At 37.8% G+C, this 21788-nt stretch overlaps 4 protein-coding genes and 1 long non-coding RNA gene across 5 annotated transcripts in view; 2 read left to right on the top strand and 3 right to left on the bottom strand.

Moving 5' to 3' along the window:
* The window catches only part of LOC118598246, a 9771-nt gene extending 7256 nt beyond the window's left edge, over nt 1-2515 (bottom strand). Inside the window, exon 1 of the long non-coding RNA XR_004947363.1 lies at nt 2379-2515. This is a non-coding gene — a long non-coding RNA (uncharacterized LOC118598246). The remainder of the gene's footprint in view (nt 1-2378) is intronic.
* ctsba (cathepsin Ba) overlaps nt 1-4792 on the top strand; it is a 5170-nt gene extending 378 nt beyond the window's left edge. The window contains exons 2-11 of the mRNA XM_024294896.1: nt 1785-1911; nt 1985-2070; nt 2251-2365; nt 2454-2569; nt 2670-2755; nt 2870-3016; nt 3191-3307; nt 3469-3597; nt 4073-4149; nt 4289-4792. Of these exons, the coding sequence (XP_024150664.1) occupies nt 1789-1911; nt 1985-2070; nt 2251-2365; nt 2454-2569; nt 2670-2755; nt 2870-3016; nt 3191-3307; nt 3469-3597; nt 4073-4146 (993 nt within the window). The 5' untranslated portion in view covers nt 1785-1788 and the 3' untranslated portion in view covers nt 4147-4149; nt 4289-4792. The remainder of the gene's footprint in view (nt 1-1784; nt 1912-1984; nt 2071-2250; nt 2366-2453; nt 2570-2669; nt 2756-2869; nt 3017-3190; nt 3308-3468; nt 3598-4072; nt 4150-4288) is intronic.
* A 1378-nt stretch (nt 4793-6170) lies between these two features.
* adpgk2 (ADP-dependent glucokinase 2) lies at nt 6171-13764 on the top strand. Its single transcript, XM_024294897.2, has 7 exons — nt 6171-7507; nt 8908-9067; nt 9924-10114; nt 10197-10293; nt 10404-10540; nt 10721-10857; nt 11526-13764. Exons 1-7 carry the CDS (start codon nt 7312-7314, stop codon nt 12087-12089), a joined length of 1482 nt encoding a protein of 493 aa, XP_024150665.1. The 5' UTR covers nt 6171-7311; the 3' UTR covers nt 12090-13764.
* Nucleotides 13765-14103: 339 nt separating this feature from the next.
* On the bottom strand, nt 14104-17071 carry efcab2 (EF-hand calcium binding domain 2). The gene is made up of 7 exons (XM_024294899.2): nt 16952-17071; nt 16745-16814; nt 16586-16658; nt 15655-15731; nt 15069-15111; nt 14388-14454; nt 14104-14294 (listed from the first exon to the last, which is right to left on the bottom strand). Exons 1-7 carry the CDS (start codon nt 16974-16976, stop codon nt 14176-14178), a joined length of 474 nt encoding a protein of 157 aa, XP_024150667.1. The 5' UTR covers nt 16977-17071; the 3' UTR covers nt 14104-14175.
* Nucleotides 17072-17443: 372 nt separating this feature from the next.
* Nucleotides 17444-21427, bottom strand: cgref1 (cell growth regulator with EF-hand domain 1). Its single transcript, XM_024294898.1, has 7 exons — nt 21266-21427; nt 21030-21123; nt 19943-20017; nt 19120-19193; nt 18301-18425; nt 18072-18161; nt 17444-17977 (listed from the first exon to the last, which is right to left on the bottom strand). The coding sequence occupies exons 2-7, from the start codon at nt 21113-21115 to the stop codon at nt 17693-17695; spliced, it is 735 nt and encodes a 244-aa protein (XP_024150666.1). The 5' UTR covers nt 21116-21123; nt 21266-21427; the 3' UTR covers nt 17444-17692.
* Nucleotides 21428-21788: the final 361 nt, after the last annotated feature.

Raw genomic sequence — 21788 nt, 5'->3', positions numbered from 1 at the left:
CCTAGCCTGTAGAGTTTCGTTTATAGCTAATTGTTAGCTAGAAAATATAGCATGTTTTTCTTTTTTCTTTTGTTGATTTTAAACAAAATATGTTTTGGGAGCGAGGTCAAATGAAGGGATGAGTGGGTGAAATCCCGGAAATAAAAAGTGAAACTGGATTTCATAAAAAGAGGGAGTAGTTCTCCCGACAAAACAACATCAAGGATTTCAGATTACCAGATGTGTATTTTGAAGGGGTATAATGTCTAAGATAGGCTTTGAAAAATAGATTTCTTAAAATATAAAACTGCATTTGTCTTTTTTATGGTTTTCAATGAGAAGGCAGGACAGCCTAACTTAATTCATAACGTGATGTTTTCTTGTTCTGGCAGCTCAAGCTGCCGTTAATAATTGACATGCCCCACCTAAAGAGAGACCTGGTTTAAATTAGGATTAATCTAAAAGAGATTAGGGTTGAAGGAGCAAACACTGCTGCAAAAAACTAAAGCCAAAGAACTTTAACTCTCACGGTCCTCTGTTTTCTTGCACACATAATTATTAATCAGGAATGTGTTGATTTAAAAAAAAAAATCCAAATTGAATGAGATGTGGAGCTAAAGGACAATATGATCCAGAATTTGGGTCAAACTGATCAGAGAAACTGAAATTACATCTTCACCTCTCCCAGACTATGTTTTTATGAGTGTTTACAGTACGCCTGCTAACTTAAGAGTCAGCCATGCACATAAGCCTTTGTTGAAGAGAACTCGTCAGCTTTCCGTCATGACTCAGCAGCTTCATGTTAAGTAGGTTGTGCTGTGGCTTTCTGATGTAGCTGATGAACCATAGATTCCTGAAAGGAAGTGAGTAATGCTCGTCAGCTGCCTTACCTTTCAATTCCTCAAAGTCGAACAGTCACAAGTTTTTTTTTTGTTTTTTTTTGTTTAGTTCCTCTACATGAGGGACAATGTTTAACCATGGCAATATTGTTAATTATTATTTATAGGGGAAGCTGCCAATAGGGTACTCCCATAAAATATGAGTCAATTCATCATGGGACTGTTTTGGTCCTTTTACCTAGCTTTCATAAACTTGTTTTGTACTGTTTCTTAACCAGCTTTGAGGAAGAAAAACATGCCTGCACCTGTTTTTGTGGAAGCTTTAGACTGATTTCACCAGAAATCTTGGTGACTTTCCCTAGCAGCTGTAAATAAGCCGGTGGTTTAAGTCACCAGACTTGTACTGCTCTTTTTCTTTGGAAACGTTATTATGCCCTCTGTAGTTTGGATCATGTCATTTGGAATGTACATTAGCTGTAAATGAGTTTGATCATGGCTGAATTAAAATCAATGCTTTATGCACACAAAAGGCTCCATTAAAACCAAATGTTGCTGAGTCACATTTTTAGATCTGTAGAGCACATCTCTGTGATTTTTACCTCCAGCTCCTCTTTGAGGACTTACATGAGCATCAATGATGAGAGGACTAGTTTTGTTTTCTTTGCAGGTTTCAATTGTACTTAAGCCAACAAGAGAATGTCCTTTAACTTCTTAGCTGACTTACAGAGCATATCTAAGGGGAAACCTCTTGTGTTTAAGTGCTGCTGGTTTTATGGAGAAACATGTACACTGGAGTCGTTTTAAGAACTTTTAAAAAGTTGGTCATTATGTGACCAATACTTTTACTCCTTGAGTTTTGTTTCTACTGTGAAATGTAAAGCAATTTGTTCATTAAAGTTTCATTAGATCAAATTTGTCTATTTTAATTGTAATGTAAATACTGATCTGTGATTGTTTTATCCTCAGCAAAATGTGGCGTGCGGCTCTCCTGTTATTGGCTGCCAGCTTGTCTGTGAGCCTGGCCAGACCCCGCTTCCATCCACTGTCAAGTGACATGGTCAACTACATCAACAAGCTCAACACCACATGGAAGGTCGGTTCATTTTTTTTTTCATAAATTTATTTTAAACTTTGTTGTGTGACTAAATCTGTTTCCTGTGCCACAGGCTGGTCACAACTTCAAAAATGCAGACTACAGTTATGTTCAGAAGCTCTGTGGTACGATGCTGAAGGGACCTAAGCTGCCAATCATGTGAGACTCTAATTTTAAACATTAGATTTATTTTTTTTATTTTGTAAATATGTGAGTTTTTGCTCTAAACATCCTGAGATTTCACAAGCAAAAAATAAGTCTGTAACACTAGCTCTCTAGTGAGAACCAAAAGTCCATCATGTTTCAGGGTGAAGTTTTCCTTATGTTTTACTTCTGCAGGGTTCAGTATGCAGGAGATGTGAAGCTGCCTAAAGAATTTGATTCCAGAGTACAATGGCCTAACTGCCCTACTCTGAGTGAGATCAGGGACCAGGGCTCCTGTGGATCCTGCTGGGTGAGGGTTTTACCTGCATAGATGTCATTCTTCCTCGTCCTCCTGCTGCTGCTGGTGGTTGTTGAACCCAAAGGTTTTCTGCTTTCAGGCATTTGGTGCAGCAGAGGCCATCTCTGACCGCGTGTGCATCCACAGCAATGCTCGGGTCAGCGTGGAGATCTCCTCTGAGGACCTGTTGACCTGCTGTGACAGCTGTGGCATGGGGTAAGAGGGCTCACTGAGCTTCACAATGGGACGATCACTTGACGTTTATGTAGACTTCTGCTAAGCAGATAAAACATTTGTTTGTGGTCCTGATTTTTAGATGCAACGGTGGTTACCCCTCAGCTGCTTGGGACTTCTGGACCAAAGAGGGACTGGTCACTGGAGGTCTCTATGACTCCCATATTGGTAAGTTTGGGCTGTAGTGTGACCTCACACTAATGTTTTAGTCTAAAATCATCCTAGTGTTTTTATTTTTAGCATTTCAGCAGTTTAAAGTCACACAGTGATGTTTGTCTGCAGGTTGCCGGCCCTACACCATTCCTCCCTGTGAGCACCATGTGAATGGCACCAGACCCCCCTGCACTGGAGAGGGTGGCGACACTCCTCAGTGCCTCAGTCAGTGTGAAGCTGGTTACACACCCAGTTACAAAAAGGACAAGCACTATGGTAAATGCAGCCTAACCTTGACTCTCCTATTTTCATTTTTTTTTCTAATGAAAAAATATGGTTTTCTTTGCCACATTATGGCCAAAGTAATTACATTTATGTGTTACTAGAATATTTGTTAATCCCTAAAAGAGTGTGTACACAGTGCAGAGCACTAACTTAAGTCTGTTGCAGGTAAAACCTCATACAGTGTGGAAGCAGATGAGAAGCAGATTCAAACAGAGATTTACAAGAACGGCCCCGTGGAAGGTGCTTTCATGGTCTATGAAGACTTCCCAATGTACAAATCTGGTGAGTGCATGATCCATCTGGTCAGCTGCACACTTTAGCTCTTTTAATGTTCTGGCTGTGGTGTGTATGGGACTATATAAAGTGCTTTGGGTCTAAAAAAGTTGAAAAGCTCTCTATATAGCTTTGCTTCATTTTCCTTTGAATGTGTCAAACCTTTGCAGGGGTGTACCAGCACGTATCCGGCTCTCTTATTGGCGGGCACGCCATCAAGATCATGGGCTGGGGTGAGGAGGATGGCGTCCCCTACTGGCTGTGTGCAAACTCCTGGAACACAGATTGGGGGGATAATGGTGAGAAATCTTTTGAACTGTTGCTTGCTGGGAATCTAATTACGTTTACTGTGGGAGTTGTGTTCTAAAAATAACGCCTCGATAGTTGAAATCTGTGAGTTGTCTTTATTTTTTTACTGCTATTATAGATATCTTAAGGCTGTAAAACCACTCACTAAAGACTTTATGATGTTTTCATATATTGAAACTTTTTTCTATCTTGTTTAAGCCTAAATGAGTCCAGTATTACAGAATAGAGCCAAAGATCTTGTGATCAAACGTTTGTGAAGATGTAGCAAACTGAACGCATTCTGCACAGCAGACACAGCACAGGAAATGGATGATTGACAATGGCCTACAGCCAAATCAGGATGCAGATCAGAAAAGTGAACTGTTACAGTGTGAGATCTCTAGATTCCCTTTTTGGTGCCATTTTTTTTTTTGCATGCAGTTCATGTTTTCAGTGAACCTCATGTCATATTCTGATCTTTTTTAGGGTACTTTAAAATCTTGCGTGGATCTGATCACTGTGGTATTGAGTCTGAAGTTGTGGCAGGAATCCCCAAATAAAAGGTAACAGAACACCTAGCTTTGTGTTGTTTTTTTAGGTTTTAAAAGTAATTTTCTCTCTTTTTTGTATTGCAACTTATTGTTTTATGTGATGTTTATAATCCCTTTTTTGTATGATTCAAACTTATTTTTTACATCTTAGGTTTGCAGCTGAAATTCCATTAGATCGCCACCAGAGGGCAGCACACTCCACTGCCACAGAAGAGCAACATTTTTGTTTTTTAAGTTGGATCACTTTACTATACACCATGACAACTCTAAGCTTCAACTTAATTCTCAGATGTGGCATCAAAACAATGTGCCTGTTTATGAACTGATGTAACAGATATACCAACTCCTAGAACAGAATAACAGTGTTGTTAATGTCTGCATTTTTTAGCATGAATCGGCTGCTTTTTAGATAGGATGTTGCTGGTGTAAAAGTGAATGTAGTTGTCTGCCAAACTATATATTTTTTTAATTTGTTCCAAAATGTGAAATATCGGCCATTGGAGAGCAACAGCAAATCATAGCCAGTTTACAAAGTGGATTGTTTGTGCCTGGGGGGGTGTTTTTTTTTTCTTTACATTTACAAATGGGACATTTAACTCCAATTTGTATTGGCACAATACTGTTCTGAATTTAAATAAATTGGACTTAAACTTTACGTTTCAGCTGTGTTCGACTTCATTTGTCCAATAACTTTAGCATGTGTTTGTCAAAGGTAAAATGCTGTCTGGAGGGGAGTGTGTCTTACATATTCTCAATTGGATGGAGAGGATACTGGTGAAAGCTAAGAGATTATGGAAAAAGTTTTGTTTGTATCTGCAACTTTTGCTTAGGGATTCTTGAACTAATAGTTCAGTTCTGAAATTAACTCAATTTGTATTACAAGTAAGGCAAAGTAAAGATATTTACCAACTTTTTTTTTTAAGTTCCCCAACTTTATTAGTCTATGTGCTCCTTTAAAAGATAATTACACAGACATATTATGGGAAAGGTTGTGTGGCCTAAATGACTAAGCGAAAACACTGGAGCGAAAAAATGAGCAACCCATTTGTTTTCATAATGTTTAAGAACTTTTAAATATTTGTCATTAAAGCCTGCTTTCAAGTTGCTGCTTAAGTCTAGTATCCCATTATTGACTTTATTACTCATGCACATTCAGATCAGTGTTTGTGCAGAAGGGAGCTCCTCTTGCTGCAGTGGTGGGATCCCGTGATACTAAAACCCTTAAGGGAAAGCAAAATAAAAAAACATTTAAGAGTGATCCATTCATCACAACAATCATAATCCCACAGAAAAATACTTGTTTTTTCTTCAAAATAAATTGTGTAATTATTCAAATACAAGGGGTATTTTATCATATCAGGAAAAAAATGATAAAGATTAGGGAAATAAACTAGGTACTAGGGGGAAAAAATATACAAAAGAGGCATTTAGAAGTTGTAGAAGAAAAATGTAGGACGCATTGTTAAACCTGAGGGTTTACGAAAAAGGTTGGTTAATAATCAATTAGGAAAGATGCTGCAACATTTGTGAAGGACAACAATCTGATAATAAAAATCCCCCAGCGAGAAGATGTTTATTTGACAGACTGGCTTAAGGTTAGGATTACACTCAAAAATCAAGAGTCAAGTTTGTTTTTTATCCCGCATTTCCTGTCCATACCTAGATTTGCAACTAAAGATAATTTTAGCTCCCTCTGGAAAGTATTAGAATACAAATTAAAGATAGAGAGCAAATCTTTATTTTGCTAAAACTGGCAAGATCTATAGCCAGTTATAGATACTGGAAGAGTTCAACCTTTTTAATGTTTTTATTTTAAATGACAGAAGATAATTAACTTCCTCACACTCTAAATTTTATCGTGTAAATTTGCTTTGAATCGAAGTTTAACAACAGCTTCCTTTTCAGTTGATTGATGGACAATCTATGAACTACTTTTGACAAATACTTTGTGTGAAAATCAAGTTATAGGTTACTATATACCACAAGCATTACTGACCTAGTATATGATATCTACACACTTTACTAAAGAGAAAGTGCTTAGAAATGATGTGCTTAGAAAGGGGGGCAAATGTATTTAATTATCTAAAATATGTGAAGTTCATTTCAAAACAGGAATGTCTACCCTCCAAGAAGTTCTTGAGACTTCACTTTGGGATTCAATCAAACTACAGTGCTTTTTATGAATCTGACATTTAAGCAGCTGTTCTTTTGTTTTTGTTTTTTTTTTTCTTTTCATGTGATAATCTTATTCATATTTTCTGATGAGACTTTTATTTCTGAAGTTCCAGCTCAAACATTAAAATAGTGATGGCTTACAAGATTGAGCACTATGTTTCCAAGTGTTTTGTTAATAAAATTAAATGTTCATAAAACCAAACAACTTTCAATGTCTTTGCAAAGAGGGATATGACTTTCAAATACCCTAAATTATAGAGAAAAAATATATATTCACAAATAAGAGACATTTTTAAGTATTTCATGCCATATTGTAGGAACTTTTCGTCAAATAAAAAGAAAAAAAACATATTACTTCTGTCTCTGGACACTTGTGTCACATCCATTATATAGAAGTCATGGCATTGACTGTTTAAGTATTATTAAATGGTCTATGGCATCTACAGTCTATGGTCTATGGTCATGTTGCTCTACCCCTGCCATAATTGAGCCTGCCCCCTGCTGTTCTGGAGGTGGTACTGCAATGCTTACAGGGGGGCGGAAGTTTTATTTTCACAAACAAGTTTATTACAATTTCAAAATAATGTAGAATTTGGGGTAGTTTTTAGCAAATTTCTTTATCGAATATTCAGGGAATTTAAAATAGCTATGACAGCTAATCCTGAAAAATATAGTAAATTAATTTAGTAATCAAAAATTTTATTTTGTGAATGAAATAGTTCCCTGGCATCAAATAATATGGGCTTTTTATATTAATCAGCTGGACCTACAGAAGAAAATTCAAGCTAAAAAAAAAAAAAAAACACTCGTTCCTGTGACAGATTCTCAGAAAGTTCCAAAATTTTCTTCGAAAACCTAAACCCCGTTTCATTGACTTCCTGGTAGCGAACACGTCGCTCATTTACAAGAGCGACGGGAAATGTGATATATTCGCTCTAGCGAGAGCGGCAAGGCACAGGTCCCCTCCGCCAGACCCACCTTAACCAACAGCAGTGAACGATGGAGGGGGGCGGCAGAGTGTCTTGGATGAAATATGGTTCTTTTGTTTCTCTGCTTGTGGTCCTGTTAGCAGTCTGGTTCCGTTCGCCTCAAAACGCGGTTCTGGACGACCGGTTGGACACCGTCCTGTCCTCTCTGCTGCGGGCTGAGAAGAAAGTCGGCGTGAATAACGTCGCCAGACCCAAAGTGGCAATTGGTAGGTGCGAGCTAGCTAACAGCAGCTAGCATAAACTCATTTTAGAAGCTTAACGTGGAACTGTGAAACAAAAAAATATATGTATGTTAATTAATTTGTTTTTGTATAACTGTCTGCATTTAATTTGACAAACAACAATTAAATCCAAGTCGTGGTAATATTTATGACCAGCAGAATGTAGAAATGAACGTGCAAACAGGAAAAAAAGACACTCTGAAAACGGCTGACTTAAGAGAAAACATGGTGATTTGATATGCTAGCCTAAGAAGGGATGTAAAGAGAGGTGATGATGGATGTGCTGTCACCAGATCTCCGTGCTGATGTACTTTATGCCTCAGGAACATGTTAGGAGAAGTGATCCTCCATGAAGATCTGAAAGTTAGTGCAGCTGCCCTTCATGCAATCCTCAAATGTGATCTCTTTGGACTGTGGTACAAATCCTATTAACAATTTATAGCTGCTTTATTTAAAGCTTCACATAAATCATTCAAAAACAAAATTAGTCTTTAGTTTGTAAATATTTTATGTTAAAAGAAGAGCATTTAAAAAAAAAAAAGTTTTACTTATAGTTAATATTGGTTCATTTTGAACGATCCAAGTCACTGACTTAAAATTGATCCAGGACATCTTTATTCCAAAATTCAACCAGTGTGACTTGGAGATACATTTTTCAGATTTCTTGTATTTCTTACAAGATAATCAAGTGTAAATTAAATATGTGTACAAACAAGAATGAATGTCAAATCCGTTCATATTCTAGTTCCATAAATTTCATTCCACTAATGTTTTTCCACATCAAAATGTCCCAAAACTGAACATTATACAGCACTGGATGGTCTTGTCTTTGTGCCATAACATGTATGTTGTCTGCTGTGATGGCCTTTATAGTCAAATAAACATGTCTTAATCCAAAAGATTCTTTCCAATATCTATGATCTCATGTTTAAATGATGGTTTAATGTTATAGTTCGATTCTGCCTCAGACAGATCGATTTGGTTGGATCGTAGGAATAGAAATCGATACCCCAGTCTGTTTTTACATCCCTAATAATAACCGTAATAAATTGAGGTTAAATTCTATTAACGCTTTGTAATTAAAGTGAAACTTTTATTCGTTCTGTTTCTGGTACGACTCGTTCTGCCTCAATGACTCACGTTGTTGTTTCTGTTGCCTCAGTCCACCTCATGATCTTCAAGCAAATGTCACAGCAGCTCCTGTTTTTATGTCTTTAGTCTCCCAAACTCTTGTAAATAAATATTTCCTAACCTTACTGGTTAAACCTTTCCTCTGTGTGTTGTGGATTTCCAGGGCTTAAATAAAATTCTTTGTTTTCTGGCGGGTGTGCCTTCATCAAATAAATCCTGTTGTTTTTTGTGTTTTTTTTTTTTCCTCTTCACAGGTTTTGGGGGTTGTGTGGACCTGCTTGTTGACGGTGTGTCGTTTTTAAACAAGATAGGGATCTCTCACACAGAAAACCCAGTGCATTATGACTACCTGGAAAATGCTGAGCAGCTGGCTCAGAGCTTCGCCTACTTCTTTGCACCAGGAGCGGCTGCAGAGTAAGTGATGATTGATGGATGATGATGTTTGTCTTTACCACTGTGTTATTTTATGTTCTGTTAGTTCAGTGGTCCACAAAAATACAGTTCATGTTGTGCTTTTCCTGTCATACGCACTCAATTCAATCCGTCATAATCTGGAATAATGGTATTTTTGTCGGTCCTTTTGCATTTATGATCTCAAACGTATGTAAAGGTTTTGAGATCTGTGTAGGTTGATCAACTGAACTTTCAGTTGTAGCACACTTTATGCCTTGTGAGTAAAAATTTAGACAAATATAACATGTATATTATAAGGAAAAATCCAAACAGACAGCTGATTGTACCCATAAAGTTAAGTAATTTATCTTTAAATCAGCTTATTTATCTTTTAGTCAGCGTAAGATTTTTTTGAAGTTAATCATAGATTTATTGAAAACCGATTTATCTTCTATTCTTTTTTTGTTTTAAAAAATGTTGGATATTTTTTTAATTTTAGGACATGGAAGCTTTTTCATTCATTTGTAAAAAACAAAAAAAGCAAATTTGATCAATTCTGTGTTGTTTAAGTATAGAGCAAGTGCTCTACACACATCTCTCAGATTATCTAGTTATTCTCTACAATGTAAGGCCTAACAGGATGCTGGTTCTGATTCTACCAAAAAATATATTTTTATAAGATGAATGCTAAAACTCCTTACTTCTGTTATTAATGAATGAATTAATGACGACGCCTCAGGTGTCAAAGGGTTAAAAAGTCACTTAAAGTGTGTATCTCTACAAGTTGATGTTGGAATTTACTCCGATAAGAAGAGATAATATTAGTATAATGTAGCTTCACTCTCTTTTTTTTTTTTTCCTTTGCCGACTCCATCAGGCGCTTCATGCTCAATGAAACCCTCTTCAGTGAGCTGGTGGACGGCGCTCGTGACCTACCTGGGAACAGATGGGCCGTAGGTGGGAACGCTCCGGTCATGGCCGGTCGCATGGCAATTGAGGGATGTGATGTGTTGCTGGGGGGGAGTTACAGCACCGACTTCATCGACGTGCTGCCTGAGCACATCACAGGTATAATATAAGATAATGCTCTGGAAAAGCCTGAGACAATACGTCATATTTAACTCTCTTTTTTTTGTTTGTTTGTTTCCAGTGGCTGGTGAAGTTTTAGACGAGCCAGACATTCATTTGATCCTGGAGTATTCAGCTGGATCTAGCTGGGGCCGTTACACATCACGCAGAGCCAACAGGTCTTTTGTTTCTTTTTTAAAGACAGAAATAATGAAAGCCTTTTTATGCTTTTGGACTTTTATTGTAAAGCATTTCTTTGCTTTTAATGTAGATGTTGTGTTTTTTGTAGATACATAATTCACAGTGATGACCGGAATCCCTATTTGTCCTCCATGGAAGAGTTTGCTAAGAAACTCAAAGACTTTAACCCAGATTTGCTGGTGGTGGGTGGCCTGCAAATGATGGATAACTTTCCATTTCAGTCAGGTCAGTTCATTTTTTTTGTGTTGAGGGACACAAATCCCACCTCGGTGTCCCTGTCATTGAGATTTCTGTCACCCTTTTTCTTCTTGTCGGTTGATCATTTCTGTCAGAAGTTTTATTAAAATGTTCTTTACTTTTTTTTCTCAGTTTGTAATAACCCTGTGGTTGTTTTCTTTATTCCAGGTGAGCGAGATGCTCTCCTTTCCCGCTTGTCAGACCTGCTGTCCTCTTCCTCCCCTCAAATCGGCATTCATTTTGAGATGGCAAGCTTTGTCGAAGAAAGTATTATGGAAGACCTTCTGCACTATGTTATCTCTCACGTATGTACGATTGGATCTTTGTAGCCAAAAAAATCATTATACACGTGATAAAATACCTTCTTGTTGCTCATGAAAGTGCAGAGAACATACAGACAGTATACAGTGCAGTAAATAGGTCAGAGTCAAACTGGGAACAGAGTGCTGTTTGTTTAGGCAAATTTACTTTGAATACATTTGCAAACACCCCGAAAAAAAAAAAAAAAATGTATGAATATATTTTACCTGGTAAAATATTGTGATTAGTAGTGATTAATCACAACACAAAAGTGCGATTAATCAGATTTCTTTGTAATCGATTGACAGCACCTATTAACAATAGAGTTTTGTGTGGGATTATTCTCAGATAAGTGGTCGGCAAATACTGGAACAAAAAAAAAATGTTTACGATTAATCGTGATTATTTTTTTCCAGGTTTGTGATTTATTAGTTCAATTTTTGTAATCGATTCCCGGCCCTACTTTAAATGCCCCTGGACGCTTTTTTTAATACATCTATTTATGGTTTGTTTCAATTTTAAAACAAAATACCTATTCCTGTCTGCAGAGTGAGGGTGCTAACATGTCCTCCTTCTGTGATGTGCATTAAACTCTGATTCTATTATTTTGGTGGTTTCGGATGTTGTTTTATCAGAACAATTAAAGTCTGATGGTTTGTCTTTGCTTTACCAGGCAGACTCTTTGGGAATGAATGAACAGGAACTTCCAAACCTCCTCAGCCTCCTCAAAGGCTCCAACATCACGGTGCTGTCAGACCCAAACCCTCGGGTCGCCACGGTCCTCGACCAGATGCGGGAGGTCTATCGAATTCTCAACCAGCGCTACATAGATGCCAACACGGAAGGCGACACGGAGGGCAATAAAGCCAGGGGTAAGCCGCTGACCCGCCTCCACGTGCACACGCTGGCCTTCCAGGCCATGATCGTGACGCGCGACTCCAAGTGGAAAAACACCATGTCGGCCACGGCCAAGGCTTCGCTCACAGCTAACCGCCACGTCTGCGGCTCCAACGACATCGACCCCAGCAAGGCCCGGCTCATCATGGACGACTCGTTCTCCGTCAGTCAGCGAGAAGGAAGCCAGCGCATCCCTTTGCAGGAGAACAGGCCCGTGAGCTGTTGGGACGAGGATGACTACGAGATCTGTGTGGCCCCGGTGCTGGTGTGTACTGAGGTTTACCAGACTGCAGGGGGAGGGGACAACGTCTCTGCTGCTGGCCTGGTCCTACAGATTTAAGGAAGGAAATGGGGCTTTTTCTCTTTAACTAATGCTAGCTAGATGTTGGCAAACCATGTAACTAGATCAAGGTGCAGCTCATTCCAGACTTTAGGTACTGGTGGATCTGTTACTTCTGCAGCTGATGGTAATAGAGACTTCTTACAAGTGAAAAAGGTCATTTGATGGGAGGCAGTAATTTGGAATCAATAGGTGGAAAAATACACATTTGCTGCTCAACTGAAAACTTAAAAAGAAGTCAATGTTATGAATATATAGACAATTTAATTGATCCAGCATCTCTGCCAGCTCACTTCTTTAGACTTTTGGATTTTAATAGCTTTTCTTTTTCTAATTCTCCAACGCCTTAAGACTGTTTATGTCAAGGAGGGCTGAGGTTTTGGGTGAAATCAGGGCACAAGTTACAGGTGGTTTTATTGTGCCCTGGGTGGTTGTCTTTTTGTTTTAGTAATTTTTGCACAACTTCTCCTTTGAGATCAATTATCCTCCCACTCTTTTAACGTGGGCTGCAGCTATGCAACAAGACGTCAGAAATGGCTGGATCCAGTGTTTCTTGGCGTCGTGCATATCAGGTCTTGAACAACCCTTTGACCTCATTTATCTATAAGCTTTTTGAATCCCGCTAAACCTTCGTGAAAACTGATCCGATCAGAACTCTTTGACTTAAAGATCCTCCTCCTCCTTCCTGATCTCGGTTTGAAGGAAGGAAATCTGGTGGAGATTTCCTATTTTTTCCTGCTATATGTGAAGCGTGTGCATTATGTTGTGGGTGTGTTGGGTGTAAATCTCCGTGTTGAAGTTGTGTGCAATAATACACAATATAAATATATATATCCAGAGACCACTGCAGGGAGCTGATTCTGATGTCACAGTTTTATTCAGTTTTCAGTCAGCTGCTCTTTATCGCTCTGCCATCTTTCCTCTTTGCTGGCCCTTTAAGGACACACAGTAATGAGTATTTAGTTGGATTTGGTGGAAAACAGGCTTTTTTCTAATTTTCTTACTTGAAGTCATAGTGACTCATTGTGAATCTTTTTTAAATCCAGGAAACACAGACCCCCCCCTGGATGTGTCCTGTTTACAGTAGTTTCCACCTCTTATCCCAACACCTAAAGTCCTGTTATTTACCTTTCAGTCTCCTTTGCATCCGGACTGCTGAGCTTATCTACCTTTTTTACAACTGTGATTCTTTTTTTGATCGGTGATTTGTTTCAAATCTGTATTTACGTGCTGACTTAAACTGTGTCCCCCCTATGAAAATAATAATTAAAAACATTCCATCATTAATCCAGTTGTTTCCAGAACTACAATCATCACTTTTCTGACTCAGTTGTGCCCTCTCAAAGACTGCATCTGTCTGGTGGTGTTCGGTGAAGCTATTTGAGCCTTATTTTCTTGGTTTCTGTTTGTGTCTGAAAGTGGAACGATAAAACCAGACACAGAAGACCTACGTTTTATGTCTCGATCTCTCTGGTCTTAATCAGTGTGTTTACTGTAAATTGAAATCGTACTGTACGCTAAAATCATGAACGTGGAGGGATTTGCTGGTATTGGTTACTAAACTTGCCTGAGCTCCCGGCACATCAAATAACCCCTGTTTTCTCAAGCTGTTGTAACTATTGAGTGCATGTTGATCATGAAAATCACCTCACATAAAGTGCTATGCTCATCAGAAGTCATTGCTTTTTTTCTGTTTTTGTTCCATTCTACCAGAACTCAAGACCTTCATTATCATTTTAACACCAAATTGCATTTTTATTACAAAAAGAGACACAAAAAGCCCTTAAAAAGCTAAACTTTAAACTCTGAATACATGCACAGGAACCACAGAGTTTCAGTTTTCATTGCAAATGTCATCTCTATCTTTGTTTCTTTGTGCATATTTACATATCTATTTCTGGAATTTGTCAATTCATCTTTTCAGTTCTTTTTACTTTTTAAATCAATTTAATCCTCCAGTATCTGTTATTTAAATATAAGTGCAGAGTATGTATTAACAACAGGACAGATGAAATACAAATTAAAATGTATTTTTATTGGGGCACAAACAGTTTTTTTTTTTAGCAGAAATGCAGAACGGTTTGGCCTACGTGTCCAGGTCAAGGGTCAACTGACTGATTAACTCCTTGTAACAGATAAGGTTCTTCTTTTCATCGACCAGTGCTGTCAGCATTTCATTCATCTCTTCCTGACTGAAGGTCTCACCTAGTTTAAACACAACATGACATGAAAATACTATTGATCCATTTATTTTTTTGGTTTTTCAGCTCATATGATACTTCAAACTATCTGCTTTACCTTCACTTTTCATGTATTTCGCCAGCTCCTGTGGCTCCATGTATCCTCTTCTTTCTTTGTCCAGAACCTGGAAATAAAATGAATTTCTGGCTTAATGAACATCCGACACTGTAAAGGTAGAAAAATGCCAGTTATTTAAAAAAAAAGTTTATGAAAACTGGTTTCATAATGGAAACTTGAAGAGTTGATGAAGTGAATCGTAACTTGGAAAAAGTCTAAATTGCATCATTTCTGGAAATACACGACTAGATGGTTGAACATGAAGACGATCGCAGATCTTTTTTAAGGAGCATGTCAAATGAAATGTGATGGTCGCTGCCTCAGAAATCTTTAATGTTTTATAATCTATGGTGATGGTCGACCCACTAAAATTAATCTAAAGTAGAAACTCAACAGTAAAAACCCTCCATCCTCTCAAACAGGAACTGTATTCCTGTTTGAGATCACTGGAGTCTACCCAGCTTAGAAAGCCAAAGATGGACTCCACTCTTATCAGGGCAACACAAACACTACGCACTCCAAAAGAGCAATTTAGAATCTTCAGTTATCCTGTGAAGAATGTTTTGGATGGTGGGAGGAAACTTGAGTGCCCAGAGAAAAGCAAAGCATGCACAAAAACCCAGATGGGTTTCAAACCATTAACAAGCCTTGACGACCTAGTGGAAATAGTCATCCTCTCACCTCAAACGCCTGAAGCAAATTCTCTTCAGGGATGGGAGGAAACCTAACAAAAACAATCAAAAAACAAGTAAATTATTTTGCCTATTTACAAATACACCTTTGCACAATTTTCTAAATGAGATAGTAGTGGAAAGAACAGGATATTCTTCAAAGTCTTAGAATTTAATGACAGCAAGTAGCATAACATGAATTTTTCAGGCGGCTTCATTTACGATGCAAATGCTGAGGAAGGATAATGAGGGGATCAGTAGTCAGGTAAAGGTGTCAAACTCCAAGGTGCTCGTGTTTATATAACACCTGACTATAGTTTTAATGAATGGTGGGTTCAAATGTTGAATTCATTTAGCCCAACATCCCAAGGAAATATTTAAAACAAATCTCATCAAGGGATGGTACAATTTGTTGTGTGCGATGATGTTTTTATGGACTGCCTTGCCATTGGATCTCTCCAGCAAATTATCTTCAGCAGCCAGCTTTACGTTTAAGCTGTAAAGAAAGGCTTTTCCAGAGATTGCTCTTCTCTAAAGCAAACAAAATAGTTTAATGTAAATAAAATGTGACTAGAAAATACTTGTTCTCTTCTTACTTGTTCTCCAGTAATACTTTGGTCATGACTGGAAGGAACTTGTCCAAATGAACATATCCCATATTGTCCTCTTCCACCTGTGTGAACAGAAGTTCTCAACAAAAGTTATTAAAGTTTAAATCAAAGCTCAGGACATTTGAAAGTTAAATAAAAGTAACAACTAGAGTACTGGACTTTTAAGGTTGACATTTGCCTAATTATATTCTTGAGTTCTAACTGTTGATAGAATAATTTAATGTTCCCTTTCAGTCGATTCACTCGGTACAACACATGTACATGTGTTGTACCTCGTTCCTCTCCTTCAGGGAACAGAAGTTATAGTCATAACATTTCGTTATTTATATGCTAACTACTTCAGAGGTGTGCCCAAAAAATTAACTGTGGGTCTAAAAAAAAGATATACCAACAAATAACGTTTTCATATTGTCCTATATTCTGGAGGGTGAAACTGTAATTAAGACTGTCAGGTGCATTCAAGCTTGTGCTGATGGCAGGGAGTTTTTAAATGATTTATTGACATTAATTCTGTACACTGGTGGACCAATAAAGAAGTTATTTGATGTTTTAACCTTTAGAAACAATACAACTGCTGCAGAGGGCCCTAGTTTATTTGTCACCTGGGGCCCCAAACTACTAAGTCCGCCCCTGGCTCCCTGGAAGCTGTCCCAGAGCGTGATGGAGAGATGGATAAGATCTAAGAATTGTCTAACATTGGTGAGCGCAAAATGGCACACTGTCTTGCCCAATTCAGTCTTTTCAAGTTTGTGCACTTTTTACGCACGCAAACCTTCAAACCCATCAAAGCGCACCCGTTTCTCCTCCTCGGTTGTTTTAGAAAACGCTGACACAGAGGGACTCCTGCATGCACCAAAGTTCTCTTCATGGTCGATTCAAACCTGGAGGAGGACGGAAAATGCTGAAAAATACTGACCTCATCCACGAAGCGATGGATGTCTGCTTTGGTGGGGAAACATCCCAGAGAATAGATGATGGTGCTAACCTCTCTGGAAAATACAACTTTTTAGCAGAAAGCGCTGACTACTAATGCCATGTTTGAGTTCAGCAAAATATTATCATTTTAAAATCTCACCGAACGTCCACAGTGTTGTCAGCTTTGTGGTCAAACACGTGGAAAGCTGCGCGGATTTTCCTCTGGATATCTGACAATCAACGCAAAATCAGACAGCAAGGATTTGATTTCTTTAAAATTTATATAGATTGTAATAAAGAAAACTGTCTATACTGATTAAAAACAAATCTGGCATGAAGTTTAACCAGTAAAGAAACTCAAACTAACCTGCTGTTTCACTGGTTTCCGCCATGTCTGCCTGTTGTTGCTTTGTTGCTTAGCAGCCACGTGACACCCCACCTTTTTTTTTTTTTTTTTTTTTTGCTTTTAATCAGCAAAACCTTCTACTTTCCCCCAATAACCTAACAAATTATGATATGATCAATACAAAATTGTGCTATTTGATTGGATATTGGATGAAACATTTTAACTCACTAAAACCTTTCAATAAAGCTAGAACTTTATTTGAAAATGCTTTTTTGAGTGAAATTGCATTATTGAATAACGCAAATTAATTGTATTATTTTTTTTAAGTTTGTACATTTAATAACATATAAAGGATTTTTTGTGCCACACATTGAGTTAAGATAATTCATTGCTTAAACCATACAGAAACCACAATGCATTCTGAGTGCTCAAATGCTGGAAGACAAGTGTTCATCGGGTGAAGTAATGGTTAAGAAACTCCTGTTGTGTACCGTACAGTAAAAGCAAAATGTCTGAAAAGTTTGACCAGACTTTTACTTATGGAGCAAATAATGAATATACAAAAAAGTGTTAACATCTTTATAGAAAAACATGTTACAGTAATGATAATGATGGACTTTAATGCTACTGTTTGAATCAGTAGAAATTATAACATTTAAAAGAAGTGCATGCAAAGATTTTTCATTAGTCTGGTACATGTTTGATAGTTTAGAGAGATTCAATAAAGCCCTTATGGTGGATAAAGGAGGAGGACGTTCTTTCTTATATTTCTGGCTGTCCCTGGTGTACAGGGACTTCCTCCAGTTCTTCTACAACAGCCTCTTCAATTTGTTGTTGATTATGTTCATCTGTTTGCTGTATGGCGTTGTCCGTCCGTGTTTCCTGATGAGGTATTTCTTCTTCTTGAGGCTGAAAGTTTTCATGAGCATCCTCTTGCTGTTTGTTCTCCGCTGCTCCTGTATTTTCCTCCTCAGTGATGGTGGCTGATAGACTGTTTTGCACAACCACCTCCTGCTTCGTCTCAGATATCTGGTTGATCCGTGAGCCCTTTGAGGCAGCCAATGTCACATAAAGTCATTGCCTATACAAACAAAATTGCAATTTGCAGAGTAAATGAAAATGTATGTTGGTCTGGACGTACCTGTGTGTGAGACAGAAGCTCAGTGGGTTCCAGAAGCCCATCATGGTTCAGATCCTGAGTGTGGAGTAAGAAATCCACCGTGGACACTATCTGATCGGTCACAAAAGCATAAATTAGTTGTATTTGTGGGATTTTTCGACCCCTGCTGGGGTTCGGTCATTAACAAACTTGGTTTTTCTGGCATTAAAGGTTGCAGACCCCTGATTTAGACAAAAGCACTCCTGCTCACCAGCTCGCTGGCATCCACTTGACCTGAATGATGTTTGCTGTAGTCAGAGAGCAGCTTCATCATCTCCAAACCATCCAAGAATCCACTGCGATCAAAGTCATACAGACGGAACAGGAAGAATACCTCTAAAGCAAACAAGATACAACTTATTTGACACTAATTTTTAACACAATCGAAGAGCTTTAGTGATGAAAAAAGTGTGTAGTTTGTCATCTGGAAACCCTAGAACCTGTACAACTTTTACTTTGCTGGAAAGTTACAAACAATTATAAACTAGAGTCAAGAAAACCCCTCCCACACCCAAACATTACAATCACCAATCTGCATGAGGATCTTTTACTTATGAGAAACTTCTATCTGTTCATAAGCTAAAAATCAAGACTAATGTGGAGATTTACAATCATTACAACAGTGAGGAGAGAATTCTCCTAGAAACTCAGATGCTTTAAATGTAGGGCTTGTGATCTAAGATCTTCTTCTGCAGGGTTTGAATTTACCACTTTTTGAATTAAGGTTTTATTAAAATATAATTTTCTGTTAACTATTAGTTGAGGGTTGTGATTGAAAATCCAGAACTTTCTCTTAAACAGCTCATTTAAATGGAAGTCAAGCTGGAATTAAAATTAAAAGAATAATGACCTCTGTAGTAATTAGCAATGACAAAAACAATCAATTAAGGTTGAAAAATGAGCAAATTCCTGTTTTTTTTCAATGATTTTCAACTTCTTGTTAAACCTATTGCATGGGTAAAATGTCAACACATTTAATTGTATATTACAGAGAAAATAAATTAATAGTTTTACACTGTATAAACCGTACCTTGTTCCCAGGAAGTGATCTCTGGTCCTCCTTGGTCATTTTTCAGAATAGACTGAATGTAACTCTGCAACAATCTGTGGTGACACACAACACAGTTTTTATTTTACAAAATCATAAAAAACCCTACTTCTTATCAGGAACAAAATCTAAATCTTGTGACCAAGACAGAACAGAAGCTACAGGCAAAACAAATTGTTTCTTATTTGTTTCCCAGGTAAAGTGAAAACATCTTTATTGTAAATTTATTTTAAATAAGAAGCATAAAAAACAACATTACAAAGAGTCATAGTTTATCAGTATAAAATGTCAGACTTGATTTTTAGTACAAGAGCAGCCAAAGTTCAAGAAAGACACAAGATTTTAGCAACAGATTCAGTCTGTCCTGACTCAATTAAAAATAATCATATGATTTGAAAAAGAAAATCGGACAGTTTACTTTTTCCTGAAGTTGGATCACGCAAAATGCTTGCAAGAAATGAAGCAAACACCATTCTCCATGCTTCTATTTTAGAGTCAATCTGATGAGGAGCCAGACTAACCACTTCAAATGCTTCAACATCTCATTCAGTTTGGAGATAATAGTAAGCTTGGCGCTCCAGCGTGGCATTGAATCTGCAGTGGTTGACTGCTGCAGAAACAATGTGGAGGTATGATTGCATAAAACACAAAAAAGACGGGTGGCTATCAATCAGAAATGCTCTCCTAGATTCTGCACGAGTGAGCTGTAAGTGTACTAGTGATATTACCAACTCTATACGCAGGAAAACAAATTTAGAGCTATGTTGTGCTTAAGTAGGGCATCATCCAGCAGCCACTCACTCACCTGTGTTCCTCCTCTCCAGAGCCAAAAGGATTAAGTAAGGCTTCAGGAGGGAGCTGATTCTCCACCACTTCCACACTAAAAAGATAAACACATTATTTTTCTGATATTATTTGAACATGTTTACAAGGGACCTCCATAAAAACTGATAGGAATTCTCGTTGATCACACATAAAGATGTACGTTACTGTATTGTCCAAGGCTAAATTATGTTGTTGGTTGCATGTATTTTAAGGGGTAACTTGTTAAAACTGAAATGGTTACCAACTAGAACAGCGAATACTTCAAGTGCAGGATCTGCAGGATCAACTAATGACCCGTTATCCACATTTATTTTACATATGTGTGTCCAACGCTGAAAAAGTGATCATTTTACAGGTTTTACCCAAGGCCTCCAAGCCATAACCCAGGTTTTATAGGAATGAGGACGACCAGAACACAGGTCAAAATGTTGCTGCCATTACACGCCATTTTTGAATTTACTAAATATCTTTGACTTTTTTCTCTATTTGATACTTTTTAGGGTTTTTAGAAACCAAATTCATTTTTTTCCATTTCATTTTGCAAGTAAAAATGTAAAAAATACAAAAAACATGTATATATATATCAGAATACGCTATAGGTGCATTTATAAATTTAGATTTCATTTTCACATTATTAAATTAGGTGAAGACATAAAAGAGAATGAGTGATGAATGGATACATGTCTGTTTACAGACCCTCCAAGAAAACCCAAGGGGGTGAAATCATGATACCCATCTTGATGGACTGTGCCCCACCCAACTTCCAGGGCAAAGGGACCCAAACCCTAATCCTAACCCTTTCTTTGGGTTTGGGGTACCTTGACCCTAACACTAAACAAAATAAGTGTGGCCAAACGGTTGCCACTTGTTTTTTCCTCTTTTGTTATTCCTATTTAAGTTATCTTCAATCCAAAAAGCTGAAAAATGCACAATACCTACAATTATCATCAGCACTTACATGTTCACTCACTTTAATTTTTATTTGTTTAAGGGAAAATATATTTTAGTTTTTTCTTTGCATATTAGAATCATAATTGTTTAAAAATATGAGAGGACGGTGAGCTTACATTTGTCCTGGAGCTGCACTGCCCGGGCTCAGGAGCAGGAGGACAGAGAGGACCCATTTAACCAGCCCAACCACATAAAAATCCATCAGTGCACCTAAAGGACAAAGCAAACTGTTATTCTTCAGGGAAACACGTCATCAAAAGTAAACAGCAAAAATATTCCTGAGCTGGACCGACATTGAAGCTTTCGCATCTGTGCTCTAACCGGGCTGTTCCGATGTAGAAAACGAACCTACCTGAGCGCGTGTTCGCAGTGGAGACGGTCACGGGCGTTGAACGCAGCCGGTCATGGACTCATGACTGCAGGATTGTCGAGGAGAGCTGAACTTGGCGCTTCCCGGTGTCTGCACTGCGCACTGTGGGCTGCGTCCTTGTTGCCATGGGGACCAACTATTGTAGGTCAAATGACAGGTTCCACGTGGAAGAGCGGAGTGAGCCTGCGCGTGTGTGACGAGGCTGAAGTTGGCATCCGATTTTTAGTTTCCGATCTAAATCCACAGTGCTAACATAACTAACCGAAAATAAATGTAATTATTTGTTAAACTTATAAAAAACGTTTTTTAACCAGAAAGAAGGAGTATTGTGTATTCTGAAAAGAAAATACAATCAGAAATACAGCTAAAATGTGTTTCTAATTGGTAATAATAACTAATTAAAAGAACATTTTCTTTAGTTTTTTGTCTTAGTTTTATTTTTCCTGTTAATTTTTGTTGTAAAATGTAATTTAAATGAGATATAAAGTGTCTGGGTGGCGGGGGG

The sequence above is a fragment of the Oryzias melastigma genome, linkage group LG3, assembly GCF_002922805.2.
Source record: "Oryzias melastigma strain HK-1 linkage group LG3, ASM292280v2, whole genome shotgun sequence".
In the NCBI taxonomy this organism is placed as follows: Eukaryota; Metazoa; Chordata; class Actinopteri; order Beloniformes; family Adrianichthyidae; genus Oryzias; species Oryzias melastigma.
Note: the sequence above shows the minus strand (reverse complement) of the source record. Positions and strands in the feature narration are given on the sequence as shown.